The 24666-nt window shown below is 44.5% G+C and overlaps 1 protein-coding gene across 1 annotated transcript; it reads left to right on the plus strand.

Moving 5' to 3' along the window:
• Positions 1-661: 661 nt before the first annotated feature.
• WDR88 (WD repeat domain 88) lies at positions 662-23954 on the plus strand (the record flags this gene model as incomplete). Its single annotated transcript, XM_081119072.1, has 11 exons — positions 662-1111; positions 5733-5843; positions 6910-6998; positions 7617-7680; positions 9469-9607; positions 10886-11015; positions 15164-15351; positions 17056-17138; positions 18593-18661; positions 21722-21814; positions 23672-23954. The coding sequence occupies 11 exons, from the start codon at positions 662-664 to the stop codon at positions 23855-23857; spliced, it is 1602 nt and encodes a 533-aa protein (XP_080975198.1). The 3' UTR covers positions 23858-23954.
• Between the last annotated feature and the right edge of the window lie 712 nt (positions 23955-24666).

The following is a 24666-nucleotide window of genomic DNA, read 5'->3' on the forward strand; positions in this document are numbered from 1 at the left end:
CTTTCCTTCTGCTCCTGCAGTGTTTCCCTCTGGCGGTTGATGGTGGCAGCCAGGAGTCCCCTGGGCTGCACAGTGCCAGGATCCTGGCAGGTGGCCTCAGCCTCTCAGGGTAGGTGTCACCAGTGTATCTGAGGCACCAAGACCAAGAGCTGAAGAGCATGCGCCCACCCCCTGACTCCCTGCTGGAGGCTGGCAGACCTTTGACAGAAGTAAATGACAGAGGGTTTTTTTTTACCTTATCAAAATGACATCGCAGAAAGATCAGAACGATTTTATAAGGAGGAAGAGGAGATCAGCACTTCCCCCACCCGGAGGTAACAACCCTTGCTGTTTGGTAACAGCCGTCCAGTCTTTGGGGTGAGGTTTTGTCCGTTACTTTCATCGGCATTGGGACAGATATTTCCCTCGCGCTCTTACATATGGTGTGTACCTGCCCCTAACAACTCCATCTTAATTCACCCAGAGCCATTTCTGAATGACCATTTCTCCGTGGTTGACATAAAGTGGGGTGGCCGAGAGCCCTACAGAGACGGGGGGCCCGCGGAGATGGTCCCGGGAGAGGGCGCCGGGGAGACCGAACGGGGCCGCCGGTTTTGCACTCGCCGCCTTGCTCCTTTCGTGCCCAGACCTCCAAGCCCGTTTCTCTGAGGGTAACCTCGTTATGCGCGGAGGAGGCAGCGAGCTCGCGGGGCTCCTGGGCGGGGGCGTGTCGGACCCAGGGCTGCGCGCGGGGGCGCGCGCGCGGGAGGCCACCGTTTGCAGCCAGGCCCGGCTGCCGGCCGCTGGTAGGCAGGGCGCCGAGATGGCCTCCCAGCCACCGAGGGTCCCCAGTTCCCCCAGACACCGGGCCAAGGGCAGGAAGAAGACACCGCCCCCGGAGAGGAGCGTGCGGCCGCCAGTGGACCCAGACTCGGACGACACAGCCCAGCGCAGCAGGCTGTCCTGGGCGACCCTGGCCAGGGCCGTGGGCTACTTCAAGATGTCGCTCTTGGACATACGGCGGGGCGGGCTGCTGTCCTCCCTCAACCCCCTGGCCATGGAGCACAGACTGCCTGAGAAGCGCCCGATGCCTGAAAAGAAGTTCTGGGGCGACCAGGAGCCCCTCTCCAAGGTTAGAACTGCTCTCGGGGGAGGGGCGGCGGTTTGTTCCCTGCCCGAGGCGCATCTAGTGGGCAAAGGCTCAGAAGTGGCCCAGGGCTCCCCCCTCCCCCCGCAGTCGCTGGGGAAACAGGACTATCCTGGGAAGGGGGTGGGCAGTGAGGACAGTGTTTCAAAGCAGCTGCCCTGACCCAACCTAGACCCTGTGGTCTCCAGCTGAGCCTCTAAATATCCCCAAGGTGACACTCCCAAGTGCATACCCCAGGGTGGGTGAAGGGGCCCTCCCCACCTGTTAAACAGAACACCAGCAGCAACAGAAAACTTAGAGTAGCAATAATAAAATAAAAAAACACAAAAACCTAACAACACTGCTCTGTATTCTCGGTGATACCTGAGAGACGTTGCCTTGATAAAGCAAAAACAGGCAGCTGGAAAGAGGAAATAATCTGTGAGCAGAGAAAATTCCTGGGGATGAAAAAGAGGATTTCCAAACCCAAATCCTCCGTGAAGGCTCTAACGTCAGAGGGAGAACTGGGACAGGAAGTCAGAAAGCAAGCTCAGGGGGTTCTTTGAGAACTCAGAGAAAAAAATAGAAAGGAACAAAAACGAGAGAAAAGATAAAGGGCACACAGGGGCGACCCAAAAGAGCCAATATACATATGAGAGGTGTAGGAGAGGGGGGAGGAAAGAAACACAGGAGGAAAACAATGAAGAAAACCTCCCTGGGCGGAAGAGAGACTGAAGTGCTCTCATGGAAAGAGATGGTCAAGGTCAATGAAAGGTTGGAAAGAAATATAACCTCACCTGTCCATTGATTTATCTGTCTGTTCTTCCACAAATACCATGCTGTCTTGATTTTTGTTGCTTTATAGTAAGTCTTGAGGTCAGGTAGTGTCATTAGTTCACCTTTGTTCTCCTTCAATAGCTGTTCTTTGCCTCTCCAAATTTTAGAATCAGTTTGTCAATAAACACAAAATAACTCAATGGGGTTTTAATTGGGATTGCACTGAATCCATAGATTAGGTGGGGAGAACTGACATCTTTACAATATTGAGTTTTTCTATCCATGAACATGGAATATCTCTGTTTATTTAGCTCTTTGATTTTATTCATCAGAGTTTTGTAGTTTTCCTTGTATAGATCGTCTACATATTTTGTGAGATACGCACCTAACTATTTAATTTTTTGGTGCTAGTGCAAATGATACTGTGTTTTAAAGTTAAAATTCCACTTGTTCATTGCTAGTATACAGGAAAGTGATTAACCTTCTGTATATTAACCTTGTATCCTGCAGTCTTGCTATAATCACTATTAGTTCCAGAAGTGTTTCATTGATTCTTTTGGATTTCGTATATCGGTGATAATGTCATCTGCAAACTAAGACAGTTTTATTTCTTCTTCTTTCCCATTCTTATACTTGTAATTTCCTTATCTTACTGCATGAGCTAGAACTTCTGATACAAGGTTGGAAAGGAGTAGTAAGAGAGAACACCTTTGCCTTGTACTGGTCTTCGTGGGAAAGCTTTGAGTTTCTCACCATTAAGTATTATGTTAGTTGAAGGTTTATTGTAGGTATTTATTTGTCAAGTTAAGAAGCTCCCCTCTAGTTTGCTGAGCATTTTTTATAATGAATGGGTGTTGGATTTTTGTCAAATGCTTTTTCTGTACCTATTGATATGATCGCATGAGTTTCTTTTTTAGCCTATTGATGTGATGGATTACATTAATTTATTTTTGAATATTGAACTGATCTTTCATACCTGAGATAACCTTCACTTGATCATGATGTATAATTTTTTCTATGCATTGTTGGATTCTGTTTGCTAATATTTGATGAGGATTTTTGCATTTGTGTTCATGAGAGATACTGGTAATGTCATTGTCTGGTTTTGGTATTTTGGTAATGCTAGGTAGCCTCGCAGAATGACTTATGAAGTATTCCCTCTGCTTCTATCCTCTGAAAGAGATTGTAGAAAACTGGTATAATTTATTCCTTAAACATTTGGTAGAATTTACCAGTGAACCCACCTGGGCCTGGTGCTTTCTGTTTTAAAAGGTTATTAATTAGTGATTCAGTTTCTTTAATAGATAAAAGCCTTTTCAAATTATCTATTTCTTTTCATGTGGGTTTTGGCAAATTGTGTCTTTCAAGGAATTAGTCCATTTCATTTCAAATTTGAATCTAGCCAGTTGTATTTCAAGCTATCAAATTTGTGGGAATAGAGTTGTTTATAATATTCTTTGATTATCTTTTAATGTCCATAGCATCTGTGGTGATATCTGTTTTATTTCTGGCGTGTGCCCTGACGGGGAATTAAACTGCGATCTCCTGGATCATATCCATGCTCAACTGCTGAGCCATGCCAGTCGGGCTGTTTTAGTTCTGATATTAGTAATTTGTGGCCTCTCTCTTTTTTTCTGTTATCCTGGCTAGACGCTTATCAATTTTATTGACCTTTTGAAAGACCAGCTTTTGGCCCAGCCCGCATGGTTTAGCGGTTGAGCATCGACCTATTATCCAGAAGACTGTGGTTTGATTCCTGGTCAAGGCACATGCCCAGGATGAGGGCTTGATCCCTGCTGGGGGGCATGCAGGAGGCAGCCGATCAATGACCCTCTCTTATCATTGATGTTTCAGTCTCTCTCTCTCTCTCTCCTTCCTCTTTGTGAAATCAATGAAGTTATATTAAAAAAAAAAAAAAAAGACCAGCTTTTGGGTTCATTGATTTTCTCTGTTGATTTTCTGTTTTCAGTTCCATTGATTTATGCTCTATTCCTTATTTCTTTTCTTCTTCTTACTTTGAATTTAATTTATTTTTATTTTTCTATTTTTCTAGGGTGGAAGTTTAGGTAATTAATTTTAGGTCTTCTCTTTTAATATATGAACTCAATGATATAAATTTCCCTTTAACCACTCTTTTCACTGCATTTCACAAATTCTGATAAGTTGTATTTTTATTTTTGTTTAGTTGAAAATATTTTAAAATTTTTTCCTGAGATTTCTATTTTTGAACTGTGTTATTTCTAAATGTGTTGTTGAGTCTCCATGTATTTTGACATTCCAACCATCTTTCTGTCATTGATTTCTAGTTTAATTCTATTGTGTTCTGAGAACAGACAGTGTATGATTTATGTTCTTTTAAATTTGTTAAGGTGTGTTTTGTGGCCTAGAATATGGTCTATTTTGGTAAATGCTCCATATGAGTTTGAAAAGAATGTGTATTCTGCTGTTGTTGGATGAAGTAGTCTGTAGATGTCCATTATATTCAATTTATTTATTTATTTTAAAAAAATATATCTTTATTGATTTCAGAGAGAGGAAAGGAGAGGGGGGGAGAGAGAGATAGAAACATCAGTGATGAGAGAATCATTGATCGGCTGCCTCCTGCACGCCCCCGACTGGGGATCGAGCCCGCAGCCCAGGCATCCTGACTGGGAATCGAACCACAATCTCCTGGATCCTAGGTCGATGTTCAACAGCTGAGCTACACTGGCTGGACTTTTTTTTTTTAATCCTCTCCTGAGGACACTTTTTTATTGATTTGAGAGAGAGATGAGGGAGGAGGAGAGAGGAAGAGAGAGGGAGAGGAGAAACATGGATCAATTGCCTCCCATACATGCCCCAACCGGGGATCAAAACCGCAACCTTTTTGGTGTTTCAGACAATGCTCCAACCAACTGAACCACTTAGCTGGGGCCTCCATCCATTTAGTTTTAATCTATATGTGTCTTTATACCTGAAGTGGGTTTCTTGTAGACAAGATATTGTTAGATCTTGTTCTTTGGTTGATTTTAATGATCCCTGCCTTTTAATTTGTGGATTTCAATAGTCAACATGATTATTGATATAGCTGGGTTAATATACACTATATTTGTTACTGTTTTCTATTTGTTGATTTTTGTTCTTATTTTTACTTCCATTCTCCTTCTGTTTATTTATGGTTCTAATAGAGCATTCTATGTGATTCCATTTTCTCTCCTTTTTGAGCATATCAGATATGGTGTTTTTTTTGTTGTTCCTTTTTGTTTTTACTTTTTTTTTAGTGATTGCCCATGAGTTTGCAATATATATTTACAGTTAATCCAAATCCACTTTCAAATAACCACTTGCTGGGTGATGTGGGCCCAGCTGCCTGGCCCAGGTTGTGGGCTCAGTTCCCAGTATGGGGCATGCAGGAGGCAGCCTCTCATTGCCTCTCATCAGCCAGGACCACCTTTGTTCTTTTTCCAGATTGTTTTGGCTGTCCTGCTTCTTTCGAATTTCCATATAAATTTTAGGATCAGCTTGTCAATTTCAGCTTGGATTTTGATGAGATAGTGTTGAATCTGTAAATCATTTTTAAGGACATTTTCATCTTAACAATAGTAAGTCTGCTAATCCATGAACAAAGGATGTTTGCTCATTTATTTAGGTCTTTTAAAATCTCTTTCAACAATGTTTTGCAATTTTCAGAGTATAAGTTTTACACTTTTTTGTTAAATTTATTCCTATTTTGGTGCTTTTATAAATGGATTTTTTTCTTAACTTTTTCTAGATTGTTTATTGCAAATGTATAGAAATACAACTGATATTTTAAATACTGAGCTTGTATTCTGCAACCTGCTGAACTTATTCAGTCCATCTTTTTTTTCAGATTCCATTTCAAATTCTGAGTGGACACCAACACCTTGTGAGTTCTTGTCACTTTTGTGTGGACGACACAAAGCTCCTCAGTGGCTCCTTTGACTGCACCGTGAAGCTGTGGGTAGGTGGCCCCATGTTAGTTGGAACCAAAACATCCTGTAGGCTTATGTCAACTCTTGTGGAGAGTTCCCCAGTACTGAGTTTCCAGGCTCTCAAGGGTCACAATGATTTGGAGAGGCCTTTTTGAGTCAAGTCTAAGAAGGAGAAGCAAAGTGAAGGGCTCACATGAGTGTCAAGCCACTGGCGAGAGATGAGTTAATGTAGCTGCTGTTAGGCTGTTGGTTTGGAAACAGTGGGAGCAGGGGATAGAGACCACTGGACTGGGAGTGCCTCACCTTTTTTGTTCCTAGAGCCTACCAGGGGTGTCTGAGCCGTGCCATTTCTTTGGGTCTCCTTCTCATTTGGGAAATTGAGTTCTATCCACAGAGATGGTATAGCCAAGCCTTGCTGGCCACAGAGGACAGAAAAGTGACCAGGCCTGGGACCTGTTTGTGAGAAGAAGTTGGGAGAGGCAGACCTGAGATTAGTGCAGGAAGCAAGGGAACAAGGAATGGGTGTGATGGTCAGACAAGGTTGCAGAGAGGTGGTCACCAAGAGCTCTTCCAAAACCTCCTGGACATAGCCAGCAGACCCTGGCAGGCCTGTTTAGCGGCATTGCTGGTCAGACAGGAGCAGGGCTAGGGGATGGCAATGTTCCTTAGGGGCCAGGCCACTGATGACTGTGTGGCTGGAGCTGGGCTCATGGTGGAAGACAGTCAGCTCTGAGTTTTGTAATCTCCTCTGGCTTCAGGGGCAGGAGAGGGACAGGGTGGAACAAGTCAAACCTGGTTCCTGGGTTCTGGTTCAGGTAACCAGGTGGAAGATAGTTTGGAGGAGCATCTTTTGTGTCATTGGTGGGTACCAAGGCCAGGCAGACTGAACAGGAGGATTTGGGAACCATCCAAGTGATTCACGCCCCACATTTGGGACCCACTAGCTCTGTGACCCTTTTGAGATGGATGAGAGTCATAGGACCATGTGATTCTCATGCTTTACTGTTCCCAACAAGCTGATTGAACTCAATCCACAACTTCAGTCAGTGCCTCTATGACCTCTCGCTCCCTGTCCATCTCTCCTGTTGATTTGAGGATGCCGTGGATGGATCTATTATCCGGGATTTTGAGCATCGGCCCGAAGCTCCTGTTTTAGAGTGCAGTGTCACGGCTGACAGCAGAAGGTGACCTTTCTTTCCTTTACACTGGTCAGGAACAGCGAGAGTGAAGAGGCACACCAGGGACAGTTGAGTAAAAACAATATGAGAATTTAACTTTCATGGAAATTTATCTTATATAGTGGACAAAGATTGCCACAGAAACATGCAATATAACAAGACAAAGGTACATTTTTTTTATTTTACTAAATGTACAATAAAACATTTCAGAGTGAAATGAGCTGCCTATGAAAGTATTTTTTCTGTTAAAAATTAGACATGTGAGCAGAAGTGATTGATCCTTGTGAGCTGTAGATATCGCCTTAGAAGAAGATGGTCAGTTATGGAATAGAAGAGATGATACCTTTAACGCCCTAAACATGAGAGAACAGATTTAGACGGCTGAGGGAGTAAGGAAGAGAGTGGTGCTGGCCTGCTTTTGTGTTAGGTTCTCTCTGTGCTCAGTGAGAACCCACTGCTCTCCAGGGCAGGATGGGGGGTGAGTGGGTGGTGGTCATGGAGCATGTTTAGAGAGATTCTGGTATTATTTGCAATCTTGGTCTTAAATTATCAAAATTTTCTATGAGGAAACCATATGCATAACTGTCTCTGCCATAAAGACCCTTTCTCGTCATGTTATTCCAGAATTACTGCATCAGCCTATGATAAAACTCTGAGGACTTGGGACCTTGAAACAGGCAAGCTGCTGGTAAGCATGCCCCGCCCCAGTGGAGATGCCTCAGCTCGGGGTCTGCACTGGGCCTTAGGGGGCCCTGGGCTTGGTGTGGGGTGGCAAGAGAAATCAGACTTCCAGGAAAAGAGAATTTTCTCAGGGATCCAAGATGATGAAGTGGGGGCATTGGGAGAAGGGCTTCTTCTTGAAGGATGGATACATGGAAAGAAGTGGGATGGGGTGGGGGTTAAGGTAAGGGGTCATGGCATTTCAGACTGAGGGAGAGAGGCTCTCCCCTGTGAGGTGTCTGGATTTGATGAGGCAGGAAGTAGTGCTGAGGCCAGGAAAAGGCCCCCTGGCCAAAGCATAAGGGTTCTGGCCCTTCCCAATCTGTTCATCTTGGAGGGGCCACCACCCATCCATCCAAACCACCCTGAGGTCCCCTCTCTCTCCTGCTCAGTGCCCAGCAGCCCCGGTCCTTCTCAGGCATCTCTTCAGGGTCTCCTGTCCCTTCCCTGATGTCCTTCCCTAGCAGATCCCCATTCACCTCCCCTCTCCCTTCCTCTTCTTTTGTCTCCTTAAAAAGCAGTCTTTCTCTTAGTGCAAAGATCAATTTACATTCATTGTAAAGTTTTTTTAAGAAAGAAAAGCCAAGATTAGAAAAAACAAAATCAAACACTTTAAAACCCCCAGAGATTATAGTTAACATCTTGCTGTCCCATTTCCTATATTTACATATTAACCCAGACAAGTATTTTCTGTTAGCAACATAGTATCATTTCAGTACACATCAACATCGTATTATGATTATTATTTTTTAAAAAATATGTCTTTTTTGATTTCAGAGAGAGGAAGCGAGAGGGGGAGAGAGAGAGGTAGAAACATCAATGATGAGAGAGTCATTGATCGGCTGCCTCCTGCACGCCCCCCACTGGGAATCGAGCCCATAACCCCGTCGTTGACCAGGAATCGAACCTCAATCTCCTGGATCATAGGTTGATGCTTGACTGCTGAGCCACGCTGGCTGGGCTCAACATCATGTTTTTTAATGGATGTGTGGGATCCATCGGACAAATAGATCATGCTGGTTTCACCATTCCCTGTTTCAGGACATTAAGGCTGCTTTCACTTTTATTATAAACAATGCTACAATGAGGGAAGTTTGCATATAAGTTTTATACATATGCAGCAATATATTTTTGGATATGTAGCTGGATTTTATTACTAATTTGGTATAGAAACATGGGGCTTTTAAAACTGTCCTCCAGAAATCTGTTCTAACTTATACCTTAGGCACTGGAGGAGAGCCCACTATCTCTCACCCTCACATGCCAGGTAACATAATTAAAAAAAAAAATTAACCAATTTTGTAGGTGAAAAATGAGATTGGTGTTGATCTTTAAACATTTTCCCAAATGTTTATTTCTTCTCTCGTAAATTTCCTGTTCTTGTCTCCAGCCAGTTTTTCTATCTCGGATGCTTTCTTTCACTTCTTTACCAAAATGCATAGGGGTAAAGTTGGCCATTACTCGAACCTTGCTGCCAGTTCTGCTGGGTACTGTCCCTACCCTTGTTCATCATAATTAATCTGGACACAGATTAATTAATTACATTTATTGATTAAATGAATTGATTAAAACCAAGCGAACTTAAAAATTCAGTTTCTTATTTGCACTAGCCTACTACAAGCACTCAATGGCCACATGTGGCCAGTGGCTAGGATATTGGACAGCACATAGATGGAACATTTCCATCATCACAGAAAGCTCTACTGAACAGCTGGGCTAGAGAGAGAACAACCTTTTGATCGTTGCCCTATTTCAGTGGAAGATCAGGCATGAAAACCTCATAACCGCCTGTAACTTTTCTCCTGATGGTAAATATGTGGTCGCAGGCTTAGATGTGGATCACGGAATCTGTTTAACTGATGCCCTAAACGCCAAGATTCTGATACACATCAAAGGTGAGTTTGCAAAAAAAAAAAAAAAAAAAGGTGAGTTTGCATGGGCTCCCTGTTCTGTTCTGTCAGCCATGGCAACAGCTGCTTGTCACTTGACTGACTTTTGATTGCTCTATTTGGTGAAACTGTAATGATATGAGTCATATAATTAAAGGTGGGACACTGATTGATAAAAACACTGGCTATTAATACCAAGACTGGTCATCAGTTAACATTTTTCGTTCAGTCTTGTGCTCGTAATTTAATGAAACAATGTTGTGCTCCAACCTCATGTGGACATTTAAAGCCCAACTTTTTATTGAGTGGAGGCTCAGCCTTCTTAATATTTTTATCTGTATTTTCTAAATATTAAAATAATAATCATTTATGTCACTTTCCTGGTTGTGATATATCATTATGCAAGATGCTACCACTGGGGAAAACTGGGCATACAGGCTCTCTTTGTTTTATCCTTGTAATTACATGTCAGTTGACAGTTATAGCAAAATAAAGGTTAAAAAATACATAATCTTTGTAAAAAAATTTGGTGTGTAAAGTCAAAAGTTGAAGACTCCTGTACCGGTCCTGTCTCCTCCCCAGAGATGCCTATTATAAAAAATATGTTGCTGGGTGGCCTTCCTGAACTCTGTGTGTGTGTGCATATTTGTGTGTGTTTGCACACACAGTGCTACTTCCCGTATGTGCTTTATGTCTATTTTTATCAATATGGAACCATGATATGTGCAATGCCCCATGGCTTGTATGTTTCCCTTAATGTATCACATCCTACTCTACCTCTCCTCACTCTCCAGGTTTTAGCTGCTCACCACACTTCTCCATGTGCTGTCCCACCTCCAGACCTTTGCTCATGCTGTTCCTTCTGCCTGGAACACTCTTCCTGCCCTCCTGCCCTTGATAACTTTTGGGCCCTTCCTCTACTTCTCAGGGCTGCCCCAGGCTGGGCCAGGAGCTGTGAGGTACCTTACCAGGAGCTGTGAGGTACCTCACCCTCCTTTCAGGGCCCCTGGCATACTGTGGGGCATTGCCCACTCAAGGGTGAATCCCCATCAGACTGGGAGCTCTGCTGGGACAGGGAGTGGATCGGCCGTGCTCCTTGTTCAAAGCCTGGCATGTGTGGTAGGCACTAAGGGATGTGTGAGTGACTAGTCCCTTGTGAAAACTGGAATTGTGCTTCTGGAATATTGTCATTGTCTGGGGGAGTAGTATGAGCCTCTGGGCCTTGAGAAGCATGTGGCTTGGAACATGAAACGTGCATAACAAGACCCTTTCCCTGTGCCTCAGATCACCACAAAAGATCGGTCACAGCTTGCCGCTTTGACCCTGATAGCCAGAAGGTGGCTTCCGTATCATTGGACAGGAGCATCAAGATCTGGGATGTTACATCCCAGGCCACGCTGTTTACCATCACCAAGTGAGGAAGGGCCCCAGGAAGCCGGGCAGCATCTTGTATCAGGGAAGTGGGCAGGATTCCCATCCATGCCCTCCTGGATTTGGCCTGCACACTTTCGGCTTGTTAGCCAGCATCCATGTTGGGCATCTCCAGCTTGGTTGTGGGTACTATGAGGAGGCTGGAGAGGGGAAAAGGGAAGGAGGAGGGAAGGCTGGGGAAACCACCACTTGTGGCCTTTGGGCTGGGACAGGCCTCAGGTACATTTGTTTCAATGTGAGCCAACATAATCTCAACTGATCCTGAAGTTTCCAAGGAGTAAACAAATTCTTGAAGTATATATATATATATATATATGCTTCAACTGTCAAACATAAATTAGAAAACTCAAGAGAAGGAAACTACTGTATTTAACCATATTTTGCTTACTATGTTCTGTCTTTTTTTCTGATGTTCCAAGTTTCTTTCTTTTACTGCTTGCTTTCTGTTTGGAAAAACTTCCTTTAGCCATTCTTTTAGGGTAGGTCTGAGGCCAAACATTCTCGTAGTTTCCTTTCATTTGAAAATGTCTTGCCCGGCCAGGTGTGGCTCAGCGGTTGAGCGTTGACCTAGGATCCAGGTGATCGGGGTTTGATTCCTGGTCAGAGCACATGCCCAGGTTGCGGGCTCCATCCCCAGTCGGGGGCATGCAGAAGGCAGCTGATCAATCACTCTCTCATCATTGATGTTTTTCTCTCTCTCTCTCCCTCTCCTTTCCTCTCTCTGAAATCAATAAAGATATATTTTTTTAAAAAATAAAAATAATGAAAATGTTTTGATTTCCTCTTCATCCTGAAGGACATTTTTGCTGGATATAGAAATCTGGGTTGACAAGTTTTTCTCTTTCTTTCAGCATTTAAAAACTGTCATGTCACTTTCTCTGGCCTCCGTGGTTTCTGATAAGAAATCCACTGTCATTCAAATTGTTTTTCCCTTCTAGGTGAGGCGTAATTTCTCTCTCACTGCTTTCAAGATTTTTTCTTTATCTTCACTTTTCAAAAGTTTAATTATGATGTGTCTTGGTGTAGATTTCTTTGAATTTATCCTATTTGGAATGACATAGCTTTTGGGATCTATAGGTTTATGTCTTTTGCCAAATTTGGTAAAATTTCAGATGTAATTTCTTTGATTACTTTTTCATCCCCACCCTCTTTCTCCTTCCGAAACTCTGATGAAACAAATGCTTAGATATTTTGTTATAGTCCCACAGGTTCCTGAGGTTCTGGTTTTTTCCCCCCAATCTATTTTTTGGATAGGTTAATTTATATTGTCTGCCTTTATAGTCGCAAATGATTTCCTCTGTCCTCCCCACTGAGTTTTTTATTTTGGTTGCTGTATTTTTTAGTTCTGAAATTTCCATTTGATCATTCTTTATATTTTCTTTTTGGCTGAGGAGTTCTATCTTTTTGTTTGTTCCAAACATGATTGTAATTGTCCATCAGTGCATTTAAAAAAATTATATTTTATTTTTATCTTCACCAGAGGATATGTTTTTTAAATTGATTTTTAGAGAGAGAGGAAGGGAGAGCAAGAGAGAGAAACATCAGTCAGTTGCCTCTCACATGTGCCCTGACCAGGGATCAAACACGCAACCTAGGTATGTGTCCTGACCAGGAATCGAACCCACAACCTTTTGGTGCACAGGATGACACTCCAACCAACTGAGGTACCTAGCTAGGGCCCATCAAAGCATTTTTTCTTTTAAATTTGTTGTTGTTGTTGTATAATCCCGAGGATATATTTTCCATTGATTTTTAGAGAAGCTGGAAGGGAGAGAGCGGGGGAGAGAGAGAAACATCTGTGTGAGAGAGACATATCAATCGGTTGCCTCCCACGTGCCCCGACCAGGGCTGGGAATGAACCTGCAACCCAGGTATGTGCACTTGACCAGTAATCGAACCCAAGACCTTTTGGTGTGAGGGCCCATACTCTACCACTGAACCACACTGGCCAAGGCCTATCAATACATTTCTATGATGGCTTTTTAAATATATATATATATATATATATTTATTGATTTCAGAGAGAGGAAGGGAGAGGGAGAGAGAGAGTTGAAACATCAACGATGAGAGAGTCGTCATTGATCAGCTGCGAGCCCGCAACCCGGGCATGTGCCCTGATTCCGATCCGGAATCAAACTGCAATCTCCTGGATCCTAAGTCGATGCTCAACTGCTGAGCCACGCCCGGCCGGGCTATGATGGCTTCTTAAAAATCCTTATCGGATAATTCTAATATCTTTGTTATCTCAGTGTTGGCATCTATTGATTGTCTTTCTCATTTATCTTGAGATTTTCCTGGCTCTTAGTATGATAAGTGATTTTTAGTTGTATCCTGGACATTTGGAGTATTACATTATGAGACTGTCTTACTTAAATCTTCTGCCTTAGCAGGCCATCTGATTACAGCCTGACAAGGGTGGCAATCTAGGCTCCCGTCTTGGCCTTTGCTGACAGAGGTGGGGATGGGGCTGCAGTTTTCCCCAAGATATTTGGCTGGAGTTAGGTGGGTATTGTCTAAAGGTGTTCCGTTTTGTTAGGCTCTTCCTTTGGCTAGGGAGAGTGAGTTTACTTGGAGGCCTTTTCTTTTGTTCCCCATTTCTTTTTTTGTTGTTGTTACAAGCTTTTCCAGTACTCAGTCCAGGACATATGTAGCAAAAAGAAAACCCTAGGCACTCACAGCATGCCCTCCTTGGGTCCCAAGAGCCCTAGCTGGTCTGCCTTTTCTCTACCATTCACAATCTTCTGTTTGCTCTGTAAATGCCCAGGGTTGTTAGCCATCCTAAGCAGGAGGAATGGAGAGAAGTGCATTGACTCCATCTTAATCCAGACATGCATGTGCAACACAAGCACTTTTCCCAAAGATTGGCACTAAGAAAAATGGTCTTTTATGAGAAGTGGAATTTATTTGAAATGAGAATCCATCCTGAAAAATAGAGATAGCCCTGGCCTGAACCACAATGACAGTGTCTAGATTCTGGGGAGGGATTTTTATTCCATCTCCAGGTTTAAACCCCATTGACAGTGTGGATGCAGAGATGGTTCTTAGCCCAGTAGGCATAGGGATTTGGAAAGTTTTACCCTGGACACCGTTGGAAAGTTGACACTAGCCCCCCTTTGATCTTGCTCGGTTTGTGCATTTCAAAGAACAGAAACAGAGTCCAAAACTCTGACCTGAGCTCTAGAAAACAGTTTTTGCTCAACCTTTTCCTCAGGTAAAATGATTGATTTTATGATTCGGGCTACTCAGAGATGCTCATTTATGTTTATAGATTTGCTTGAAAGTTCTGTTTATAACAGGAGATGAGAATCATGGGAAAAATACTTTGAGGATCACAAACAAAAAAAGCAGCAAAATGCTGACAGATTTTTTTCCTCCAAACAAGAACACATTTAAAAATTGAGAATGGATAACCAAAAACTATATTAATTAAATGTGCAACATTAAAATATGCTTTAATGACACTGAAGACAGATAAAGAGAGAGGGAGAGAGAAAGAGAGAGAGCAGTTGGGGTGAAGAAGAGTAAGTGGGAGGGGGTGGAGGGGGAGGGCAGGGGAGAAGTAGCCAAACGTCCACATCTTGGAGTGAAAGGAGGTGAACAGTGAACAGGAGAGGCACACTTTGTGTGACCCAGCACCAGGCCTGAAGGGCTGTTAGTCCATTAACTACCACTGACAGCTTTTCTAACTGCTCTTTTCCTCAAGCCTCAGGCAGCTCCAAATAGTGCAGTGGTTCTTAATTGGGGGCAGTTTTATACCCCAGTGGACATTTAGCAATGTCTGCAGACATTTTTGGTTGTCACGACTAGGTGTGAGGGCTACTGGCATCTAATGGGTAGAGCCCAGGGATGCTGCCCAACATATTGCAATGTACAAAACAGTTCCCTATCACAATGAATTATTTGGTACAAAATGTCTGTATTGCCATGATTGAGAAACCCTGGAACAGTGTGACATAGTTAGAGCAATTATCATCTGGACCATGGTAGTCAGTGATTGAAGGAACGATGCCCATTAGGTCACAGGGCATCAGCTCCAATGCCCTCTCCCTTCACCCTCCCCCCCTTAGGTGTGTCTTCAGATTTTCCAGGAGTCTAGTGCTAACATCTGCACCCTTCCCTCTGTGTTTTCAGCGCACATTCCAATGCAATCTCAAACTGCTGTTTTACCTTCAGTGGCCATTTCCTATGTACAAGCTCTTGGGATAAAACCTTAAAAATATGGAACATTCATACAGGGGAGTTTCGGAACCGTGGAGCCTGTGTGACTCTGATGCAGGGCCATGAAGGGTCTGTGAGTTCCTGCCACTTTGCCAGAGACAGTGAGTAATAAACACGTAGAAGAATTCTGCACCCACAGGAGTGGTGGGGCAGAGTTCCTCATGCTTCATTCACACGGGACTTTCCTTAGCACAGAGAGATGATTTTCAGTGTTGCTGGGTGGATTTATTTTCCACAAGAACAAAAAAGTCAAGAGGGAGATTCATAGGCACAAGTTTGTAAGTGACAGAAACTCAGCTCAGTGTGGTTTAGGCAACAAAGGAAATTCATTAACTCCTGTAATGGGAAAGTCCAGGTCTCACTTCAGGTGTGGCTGAGTCCAGACACTCAGACAGTGCTGTCAGGGAGCCAACTCTTCTACTCTGCTCCTCAGATCAGCTTCTTTCTTGTATTGGTATTTCTCCTCAAGTAGGCAAAGTGGCCTCTGGTGGTTCAGGCCAACAGTGGTTCTGGCTGCTGGTGATTCTGGAGAAAGCAGCTCCCTCTGATGATGCCAGCACAAGTCCCATGGAAGACTCCCATTGGCTCAGCTTGGGTCGCATGCCCATCTCTGAACCAATCACTATAGCAGGAGATGAAAGGTACTGATTGGCCAGGTCTGAGTGACTTGCCCACCCCCAGAGTTAGAGCTTAGGGTAAGAACACTCTGAACCAGAGGGATTGATAATAGGTGAGGGAAATTGGGAAGCTATTTCCAGATGAAGGGGCATGGATGTGAGCAGGGGCAATGACAGGAACCTGATACACAGGAGCCAAAGGTTATACTCCTGCCTCCTCATGGACTGTGTGTGGGGGACCCCAGCCAGTACACACGTGATCAGGGTTTGACTTGAGAAATGTGTTTTTCCGAATAACTTTTCCTCTTCAGAAGCAGCCTCTGTGTAAGTCAGACCCCACTATGAGGCGCCCCACCAGTTTGTTTCCTTGGCTTTACTGGTTTCAGAGTTGCATACAGTCATCACTATTTGCAGATTCTCTATTTATAAACTTGCCTACAGGCTAACATTTATTTGTAACCCTAAAGTCAATACTCATGGCACTTTTGTGGTCACTCGTGGATATGTGAAGCGCAGTGCAAATTTTGTTAGCCTGTGTGCGCATTCCCAGGTGAAGTTGAAATAGGTGACTTGCTGCCTTCTTGTTTCATCGCTCTCATCATAACGTGTACTTTTTGTGGTCCATTTAGTGCCATGCTTTGCAATTTGAGCTTTTAGTTGGTGCTGTTGCTGTTTAAACCAGCCTCCTAGCAATGCTGTCCAGTGCTCCTAAGTGCAAGAAGGCTGTGATGTGCTTTATGGGGAAAACACACATGTTAGAGAAGCTTCATTCAGGCATGGGTTTCAGAACTGATGGCCCTGAATTCAATGTTAATGAACAAACAATATATATCAGATAAGGTGTCTCTAAACAGAAACAGACATAAAACAAGGTTATGTTTTTTGATGAGTTTAGGAAATGTGACCAGAGGCTCACAGGAACCTAACCCTGTATTTTCCTTAGGAGCAATGGCTCAGTATTTGCTAGTTCAGTGTTTGTGATGACTTGACAGAAAATAACTACCTTTAATAATGAGAATCAGCTGTAACTGTGGGTGGTTGAAACACCAGGAAGGGGGGGTGAGGGTGTCTTTAGAGTGAGTCATGAATCACCTCACTAACGAGGCCTCAGCCCGCTTTGACCCCACCACAGGAGGAAGCAGTTGCTTGGAGAAGATGACCCCTCAAGACTCTCATTTTGTGTTGCAGCATCTTTTCTCGTGTCTGGAGGGTTTGACAAGAGTGTGACTATTTGGGATGTAGGAGAAGGCTACCGGAAGCTCTCCTTGAAGGTACCAGTGCCAGCATCAGAATAGAGCATCTGAGCTTTGCTCCTTAGTCACTCCATGCTGGGTGCTGGATGCTGGGGAGACAGAAGACCTAGATGTCCCCTACGGAGCTGATACCTCTGTGGGGAAGGACAAACAAATCAACAGTGATGAATGAAATGGAGAAACCACAATGGGTGATGTGATAGAAACGGACTGCAGGGACTAATCCACAGTGGGTGGGAAGGGAGGGCCTCATGGAGAAGGGGGCCTTTGAGCTGAGGAACGATGGCAGGGAAGGACTGGATGAGTGAGGAGCTTGGGGGAGGGCATTCCAGGCAGATGGAACAGCAAATGCAGATAGGAAAGTGTTTAAGAACAACAGAAATTACTGTGTAGAAGGCTAAATGCCACAATGAGGCATGCACAGAAAGCTGTAGGCTCCCAAATAAAGGGTGTCAATTGGGTGCTTTTGGCTGCGAGTTAGAGAAGACTCCACTCAAAGTAGCTCCATAATAAGGGAATAGATTACCCAACACAGCCAGCACCCAGAGGTCAGCAGTCCCTGGATGGGCTCCTTCAGTGCCTCTGTTCCACCCTAAGATATCTGCATACTCCCTGATCCTAAGATGTCATGGCCACCTTTGGCTGGGAATGCTTGCACCCATGACTCTTGGTCTCTCTGCTCCATGTGACCAAATGTAGATGATGTCCCCTTGGATCACCACAACATTCAGGCTCCCACAGGCCGGTCTATTTGAGCTTTCTGAGTTGGGAGGGGCAAAGGAGTTTACATCACAGCAAATAAATGGCTTAAAATGGAATGTTCAAGCACCCTGTGCTTAAAGTTAAGTCCCTTTGCCCCCTATTAGTTTGTTCTGCTCACTTTTCTCCTCTCTCCTCTCTATTCTTCCACCTTCAAATTCCTTTCCTTTTGTCATGCACAGCAGCTTAATCTTCTCTCCGGTTCCCTGTCCTACCCAACCGTGTTGCCTCACTGTTCCCCTCTTTCTATAAGGGAAAGGCCAAAGAATGACAAGGGTGCTGGCAGATCCCTGATGTCATCAAATGTCTGACCCAGCAATGGTATCTGTCTCCTCTGAGCTCCTTTGTATCTGAGGAAAACAGTCCCCCACTTGAAGCCAAAAGCCCCCTCACCAGTCAGAGCTCTGAGGAGTATTCCCTAGAACCAAGCAAGCAAGCACAAACCTGCGAGAGGTGCTCTGGTACCAGCTAGGGATACAATAATTCTTTCCCCATCCTGCTGTCTTTAAAAACACGCACAAGGCCATGACATACACGTATCACAAGCCTTGACACTCTGTTTTCCACCTGAAATGTCCTTGGTGAAACCAGGGAAGCACAGTTGGTTACTCTTAAATGTAAGCAACATTGGGTTTACTTGTTTTGTTTTTGTTTTTGTTGTTCTTACAAAAGCTTTTCCTCTAGGTCCTTGTTAAAACTCTATTTTTCTTCAGGGCCATAATGACTGGGTTATGGATGTTGCCATTAGCAGCAACAAGAAATGGATCCTGTCTGCTTCAAAGGTAAAAGTGGCCAACCTTTGAGTGACTTAAAATCTCTGTTGCATCTGTGAGGATTGGTGATAACAGAAGCTCTGTTGTCAAGTAAAATTTGGGGGCAGGTTCAGTCTGAGGGCCACACCTGGCCAGGCCATCCCATCCCATCCAGGGAGCGGCCTGTACGAGGACAGCAGGTCCCTCTGTCTGCTCTTGTGGGGAGTTGCCTCTGTCTCTGCACCACTGGCATTTGAGTTTCACTGGAGCAAGGGCCTGGCCAGACTGGTGAGAGATAGAGCCAACAAGGGGCCCCATACCTCGCTACATCCTGGGATTCCCATTCCAGTGGCACATAGCGGCTAGCCCAGGATGTCCAGAGGGCTGTCCTCTAGGTGTGAGGACCAGAGAAGTGGGGAATCACCTTGCCCCTTACCTCTATTAGAGACATTTTATTCTCTAGACTGAGAGTTTCTCGATCTATGAGACTGGACAAAACTGCCTACTATGACCAGCTTACTTGAGAGCCAACCTAGGATCTGCCACACCTTACAGAAAATCCATAGTAAATAGCACATAATAAAAATTCTATGCCTATGTATTATTTTATTTTTTAAAAGATTTTTTAAAAATTGAGTTTTAGAGCCCACCCGGATGTGGCTCAGCGGTTGAGCATCGACCTAGGATCCAGGAGGTTGAAGTTCGATTCCTGGGCAGGGGACATGCCTGGGTTGCGGGCTCGATCACCAGTCGGAGGCGTAAAGGAGGCAGCCAATCAATGACTCATCATTGATGTTTCTATCTCTCTCTCCCTCTCCTTTCCTCTCTCTGAAATCAATGAAGATATATTTTTTTAAAAAATTGATTTTTAGAGAGAGAGGAAAGGAGAGAGAGAGAAACATCCATGATTAGAGAGTCATTGATCGGCTGCCTCCTGCACACCCCCCCCCCACTGGGGATAGAGCCTGCAACCCAGGCATGTGCCCTGACCAGGAATCGAACTTCGACCTTCTGGATCCTAGGTCGATGCTCAACCTCTGAGCCATGCCGGTTGGGCAATCTTAGCTTTTTGAGTGTAGTAATCCTAATAGTTATGAAGTGGTATTTTGTAGTTTTGATTTGCATTTCCCTGACAACTAATGACGTTGAACATCTTTTCATGTGCTTATTGGCACATATATTTTCACTTTCTGGATGTATGTTCTTTGAGGCGCAATAGTTTTAAATTTTGATGAAGTCCAGTTTATCTGTTTTGTATTTTGTTGCTTGTGTTTTAGTGTTAGATCTAAGAAACCAGTGCCTAATCCAGTGTTATAAAGATTTACCCCTATGTTTACTTCTAAGTTTCCAAAATGGAACCCTGGTCAAAAATAATTGATCATAAACGTGAGGGTTTATTTCTGGGCTCTCAATTCTAGTCTATGGGCCTATGTTTCTATCTGTGTTTCTGTGGACCTTGTGCCTGAACTACCCTGTCTTGATAATTGTAGCTTTGCAGTACATTTCGAAATGAGGTATGAGCCCTGCAAAGTTCTTGTTCAAGGTTGTTTGGCTATTCTTGGTCCCTTGAATTTCCATATGTATTTTAGAATCAGTTAGTGACCAGAGGAGTCAGCTGGGATTTTCACAGGGATTGTGTTGAATCTGCAGATCATTTTTTTGTGGGGGGAGATATTGCCATCTAACCAGTATTAAGTTTTCTGGTTCATTGACATGGGATATCTTTCAATTTATTTATGTCTTCTTTAGTTTCAACAATATTTTTTAGATTTTGATGAGTTTTACACTTCTTTTGTTAAATTTATTCCTAAGCAATGTTATTCCCTTTGATGCTAAATGAAATTGTTTAATTGCATTTTCAGATTGTTCACTGCAGGTATATAAAAATGCAGTTGATTTTTGTGTGTTGATTTTATGTCCTGCAATCTGACCAAGCTTATTTATTAGTTCTAATAGCTTTTTAGTGGATTCCTTAGGATTTTCTATATACAAGGTCAGGTAATCTTCAAATAGAGATAATTTTACTTCCTTTCCAATTGGATGCCTCATATTTCTTTTTCCCCCCACATTGATATTTTGGTGGAAGATGAAAACTTCTGAATAATTTTGAACTTGCCTGTCCCATCCCAGACTCAGTCACCATATGTGCTCTTCATATTTCCTTCTCCACCAAACCTAATCCCCAGTTATTTTCTGCATATTGTTCTGGTAACCTATCCCCAATCTAGGGGTTTTTTGTTTGTTTGTTTTTTTAAGACAGTTTTCTTTCTTTTAAAAAAAATGGATTTGAGAGAGAGAAATATTGATTGGTTGCCTCCTATACACGCTTCAACCAGGGATCCTGCAACCTAGGTATGTGCCCTGACCAGGAATCAAACCCGCAACCTTTTGGTGTGCTGGACGATGCTCCAACCAACTGAACCACCTGGCCAGGGCCCCCAGTCTAGTTTTAAGTGTCTATCTGTCATTAAACACAGCGTACAGCTTCCTTTTCTTGTGACATCTGGGTCATGCTGGCATTGGTCTTGCAAATGTTCTCATTTTTATTACCCTAACTCTTACAAAACAGATCATGATGTTCACAATGTTAAAAATTCTACCAGCACTATCTTGAAACAAAGCTCAACCGTTAATCCATAGGTAGAATCAAGGCAAACTGTTAAAACTCAGGATTACAATGCTGTGGAGCTGAATACTTAAGTTGCATCACTGGGGGTGAGTCACAATAATGGATGATCTATTGTTGTGAACTGCAAATTGTGGAAAACAGTGATGGACCTATGGCCGGTGGATCGTCTATGCATATCCATTTGGCATTTTAAAAATTTTGCTTTCAGACCCTATTTTGAACGTCCACACCCATTGGTGAAAAATGGGACTTTTTGCACCCTGAAAGGGGTTTTCTGGGACATGGGCCTTGCAGAGCAAAAGCTGGAAAGGTGCTGGAGAAACTGAGACAGTTGGGCCCTAACTCTGCTCCTCAGCAGGTCAAAGTTCACACAGAACCTGCTGCGATGCACCTCCCTGGGCCTGTCCAGCCTAAAGAACCCATTTTGTGACTGCTGGTTTGCTGTTTTTAACTTTTTTTAGGATAGGACCATGAGACTATGGAATATTGAAGAAATTGACCAAATTCCTTTGGTAATCAAGTACAAAAAGGCCCTGGGCTTAACGGTGAAACAGGTTGGTATTGGGTAAAATTAAGCCCAATGAAGGCTTTCATTTGTTACCACTACAAATTAATTTATTCTTTGAACAAACACTTATTCAGCAACTGGGGATGAAACCATGAGCAAAAAGATTGAAATCCTTGCCCTGAAGGGGCTTAAATTGTAAAAGGGGAGAAAAGCAAAGAAATAAGCAAAATATTTGGTTAGTCACATGGTGATAAGTTATTTGGAGAAAACTAACATAGGGAAGGGGAATGAGAGTGCTGGAGGTTGCTCTCTTTCAAAGGGTAGATAGGATAGGTCTCATTGAGAAGGTGACATTTGTTCAAACACTTGAGGGAGTGAGATGTGATGTTTAGGGGAAGAACTTTCCAGCAGAGGGAACAGCCAGTGCGGAGACCCTGAGGCAGGAGTGAGCCTGGTCTGTATTTGTGTAGAGTGAATGAGGGGGACTGGGAAATGAGGCCTGAGGGAGTGCTGGGCACACACCTGGACACTGTGTGAGCCTCCTACACTCTGGCAGCAGACCCTTTGGCCAGGCCCTCAGTGCCCCATTTCCCATGGAAGGGGCTTAGGTGCCTGTGTTTCTCTAGTGAGAGAACTTGGTGGTAGAGTGGGCACGTCTTTTGCTTCACCAGGTTCAGCCAGGGCTGGCCACGGAGGTTCTCCCTGGGCAGTAGAGGACTTGCTAGGACTATGGAGCAGATACCTGGCTGCCACCTTGAGACTGAGGAGCCTATGCTGGGCCCTCTTTAGTCTTCCTTCCCTTGGAATCCCACAGTCACCTAGACTTACCTCTTTTCAGAAGGTCTGGCTGGAGCCACTGCTTCTGGGAACGACTAATTTGGGAACAGCACTATGGGGTAGGGAAGTGAGGGGTGGGACCCACATGGACCTTGGCTTTGTGGCCAGCTGGTTCTCATGGTCATTGTGGCCAAGTTCACTCTCAGGCCCTGGAAGCTGACTAGCTACAGAGCAGTGCTTGCCCATGTCCTCCACTTGCCAGCAGGAGCTGCCTCCTCTGAGCTGTCATTCTGGGGTTGGGCCGTGAGAAATTATACTGTAGAATAAAGAAAGTTTAATTTTAAAAAAAGGCTGGGTTTTCTCAGAGGCCAGATTTCCCAGAGGGCCTGCCCCATATAGGGTTTGCCCATCTCTCCTGCAGGCATTAGTGCACTGAAATAGGCAAGGGTGGCCAAGCAAGGGGCTTGGGGTGCCAGGGCAGGGGCATGCCACCCTACAGGCTCGTCTTAGGGGGACTGTATTGTGGTGGGAACTCCTGAGAAACCTCTGCCCGTGGCCCGAGAACCCCACTGTGGTGGTGTTCACATTTGTGGGAAGCAGATGTAGTGAGTGAGCTCTGCTGCTGCAGCCACTGTTCTCTCTGTGCTTTGGCCAGAAACAGGCTTTGAGATGCAGGAGGATGCTCAGCACCTTCATCATCTAGTAAAAATTCCTGCTTTGTGCAGAAATTGTGCTTATTTGCTTCTCATGGTTCTGTAAAAGTGAGGCGTCCCCAGGATGTCAAGGAGTTAAGATATCCCCTCGGCCCCATAGTTCTGCTTTGCACAGAGCAGAGGATGGGGTTAGACCCCTCCACCCTGTCCTCTCCACTGCCAGGTGGCTTACCACTCCTGCCCCCAGGACCCTTTGGCAGGGGACATGAGCTGCACAGCTTTTTGGGGGAAGAGAGGGAGAAGCCTGTGCTCATTCTGTCTCAGTGGCCTACGATTTCCACCCAGAGAGGAGAGGCAGCTCTTGCCTTGACCTAACCCAAGGGGTTTGGATTGGGTGGGAGAATTCTAATTGCATGCCCTGATCCCCTCCGACTAGCACCTCTTTTCTGCTCTCTTTAAATATTGTACGTCAGTGCGAAGAATGTGACAGGCCTTTCTCCGTCTACGAAAGTGACATCTTTTCTGAAGTCGTCACCAAATGTGTGTTCTGCCGGATGGAAGCAAAAGACTTGCCAGCAGAGGCCTCATCATCAGAAAAGGACGACTCGCCAGCAAGGGGGTCCAGCCTGGGCAAAGATGGTGGCCACTGGGTCCTGTAGGTTTCAGGGCTCTGCAGGGATCTTTCTCTGGGGCCCTTCCCTGGCTGGGTGGGCCTGTCAGACGGGGCAAAGGCCACACCCTCGCTGGGCTCCCACCACCATGCTACCTCCTCAGCACCCTACTGAATGGGATTGGATGCTTTTAGTTTTCAGGCAGAATAAACCTAGATTCTTTTGGAAAACGAGTGTGCATGTGAATTCCAGAAGCACTCTTGCTATTTATAAGCTTTATGCCCTGGTGTTCATCCAGACACAGCTGGATTCCCATTCTGGGCTCTGGAGTTGCCCTGTAAAGCAGACCTCGGGGGCTGGCACTAGCAGCCCCTGAGGAAGGGCTTGTAAAATGAAGAGGAAGATGTGTGGGGACGCCTCTGTGGAGGAGACTGTGGGTGCCTCCCTGTCTAATGCTCCCGGATGGCCACCTGCCCAGAGTAGAGGAAGGTCTAGTTAGGCAGGCAGGTGGTGGGCATTTCCATCACAGAATGTTTCATGCTGTCCACCCCAGACTTTTCAATTTCCAGCATGCCTATGCACACGGGCTGCCGTCTTCCTGCTATCTACAGCATATCTACAGCATAATTACTCCAGAAGTGAAGGTTTCAGTTGAAAACCATGAAGGGCTCCCTTTTCCATTTGGTATTGCTCACACGGCAAATATCATTCAGATGCCCCTTGCTCTGTTTTAAAAAACTTAATTGCAAGACCGATTTATTTAGTGTCCATGGACTGGCATCCAATAATTCTCAGGAGCACCATAACCTGACATTCTTTGGGCAAAGTCCTGTGCTTAGTGATGCCCTCCTCAGTCA

This window comes from Miniopterus schreibersii, assembly GCF_964146895.1.
Source record: "Miniopterus schreibersii genome assembly, chromosome: 18".
NCBI classification, from domain to species: domain Eukaryota; kingdom Metazoa; phylum Chordata; class Mammalia; order Chiroptera; family Miniopteridae; genus Miniopterus; species Miniopterus schreibersii.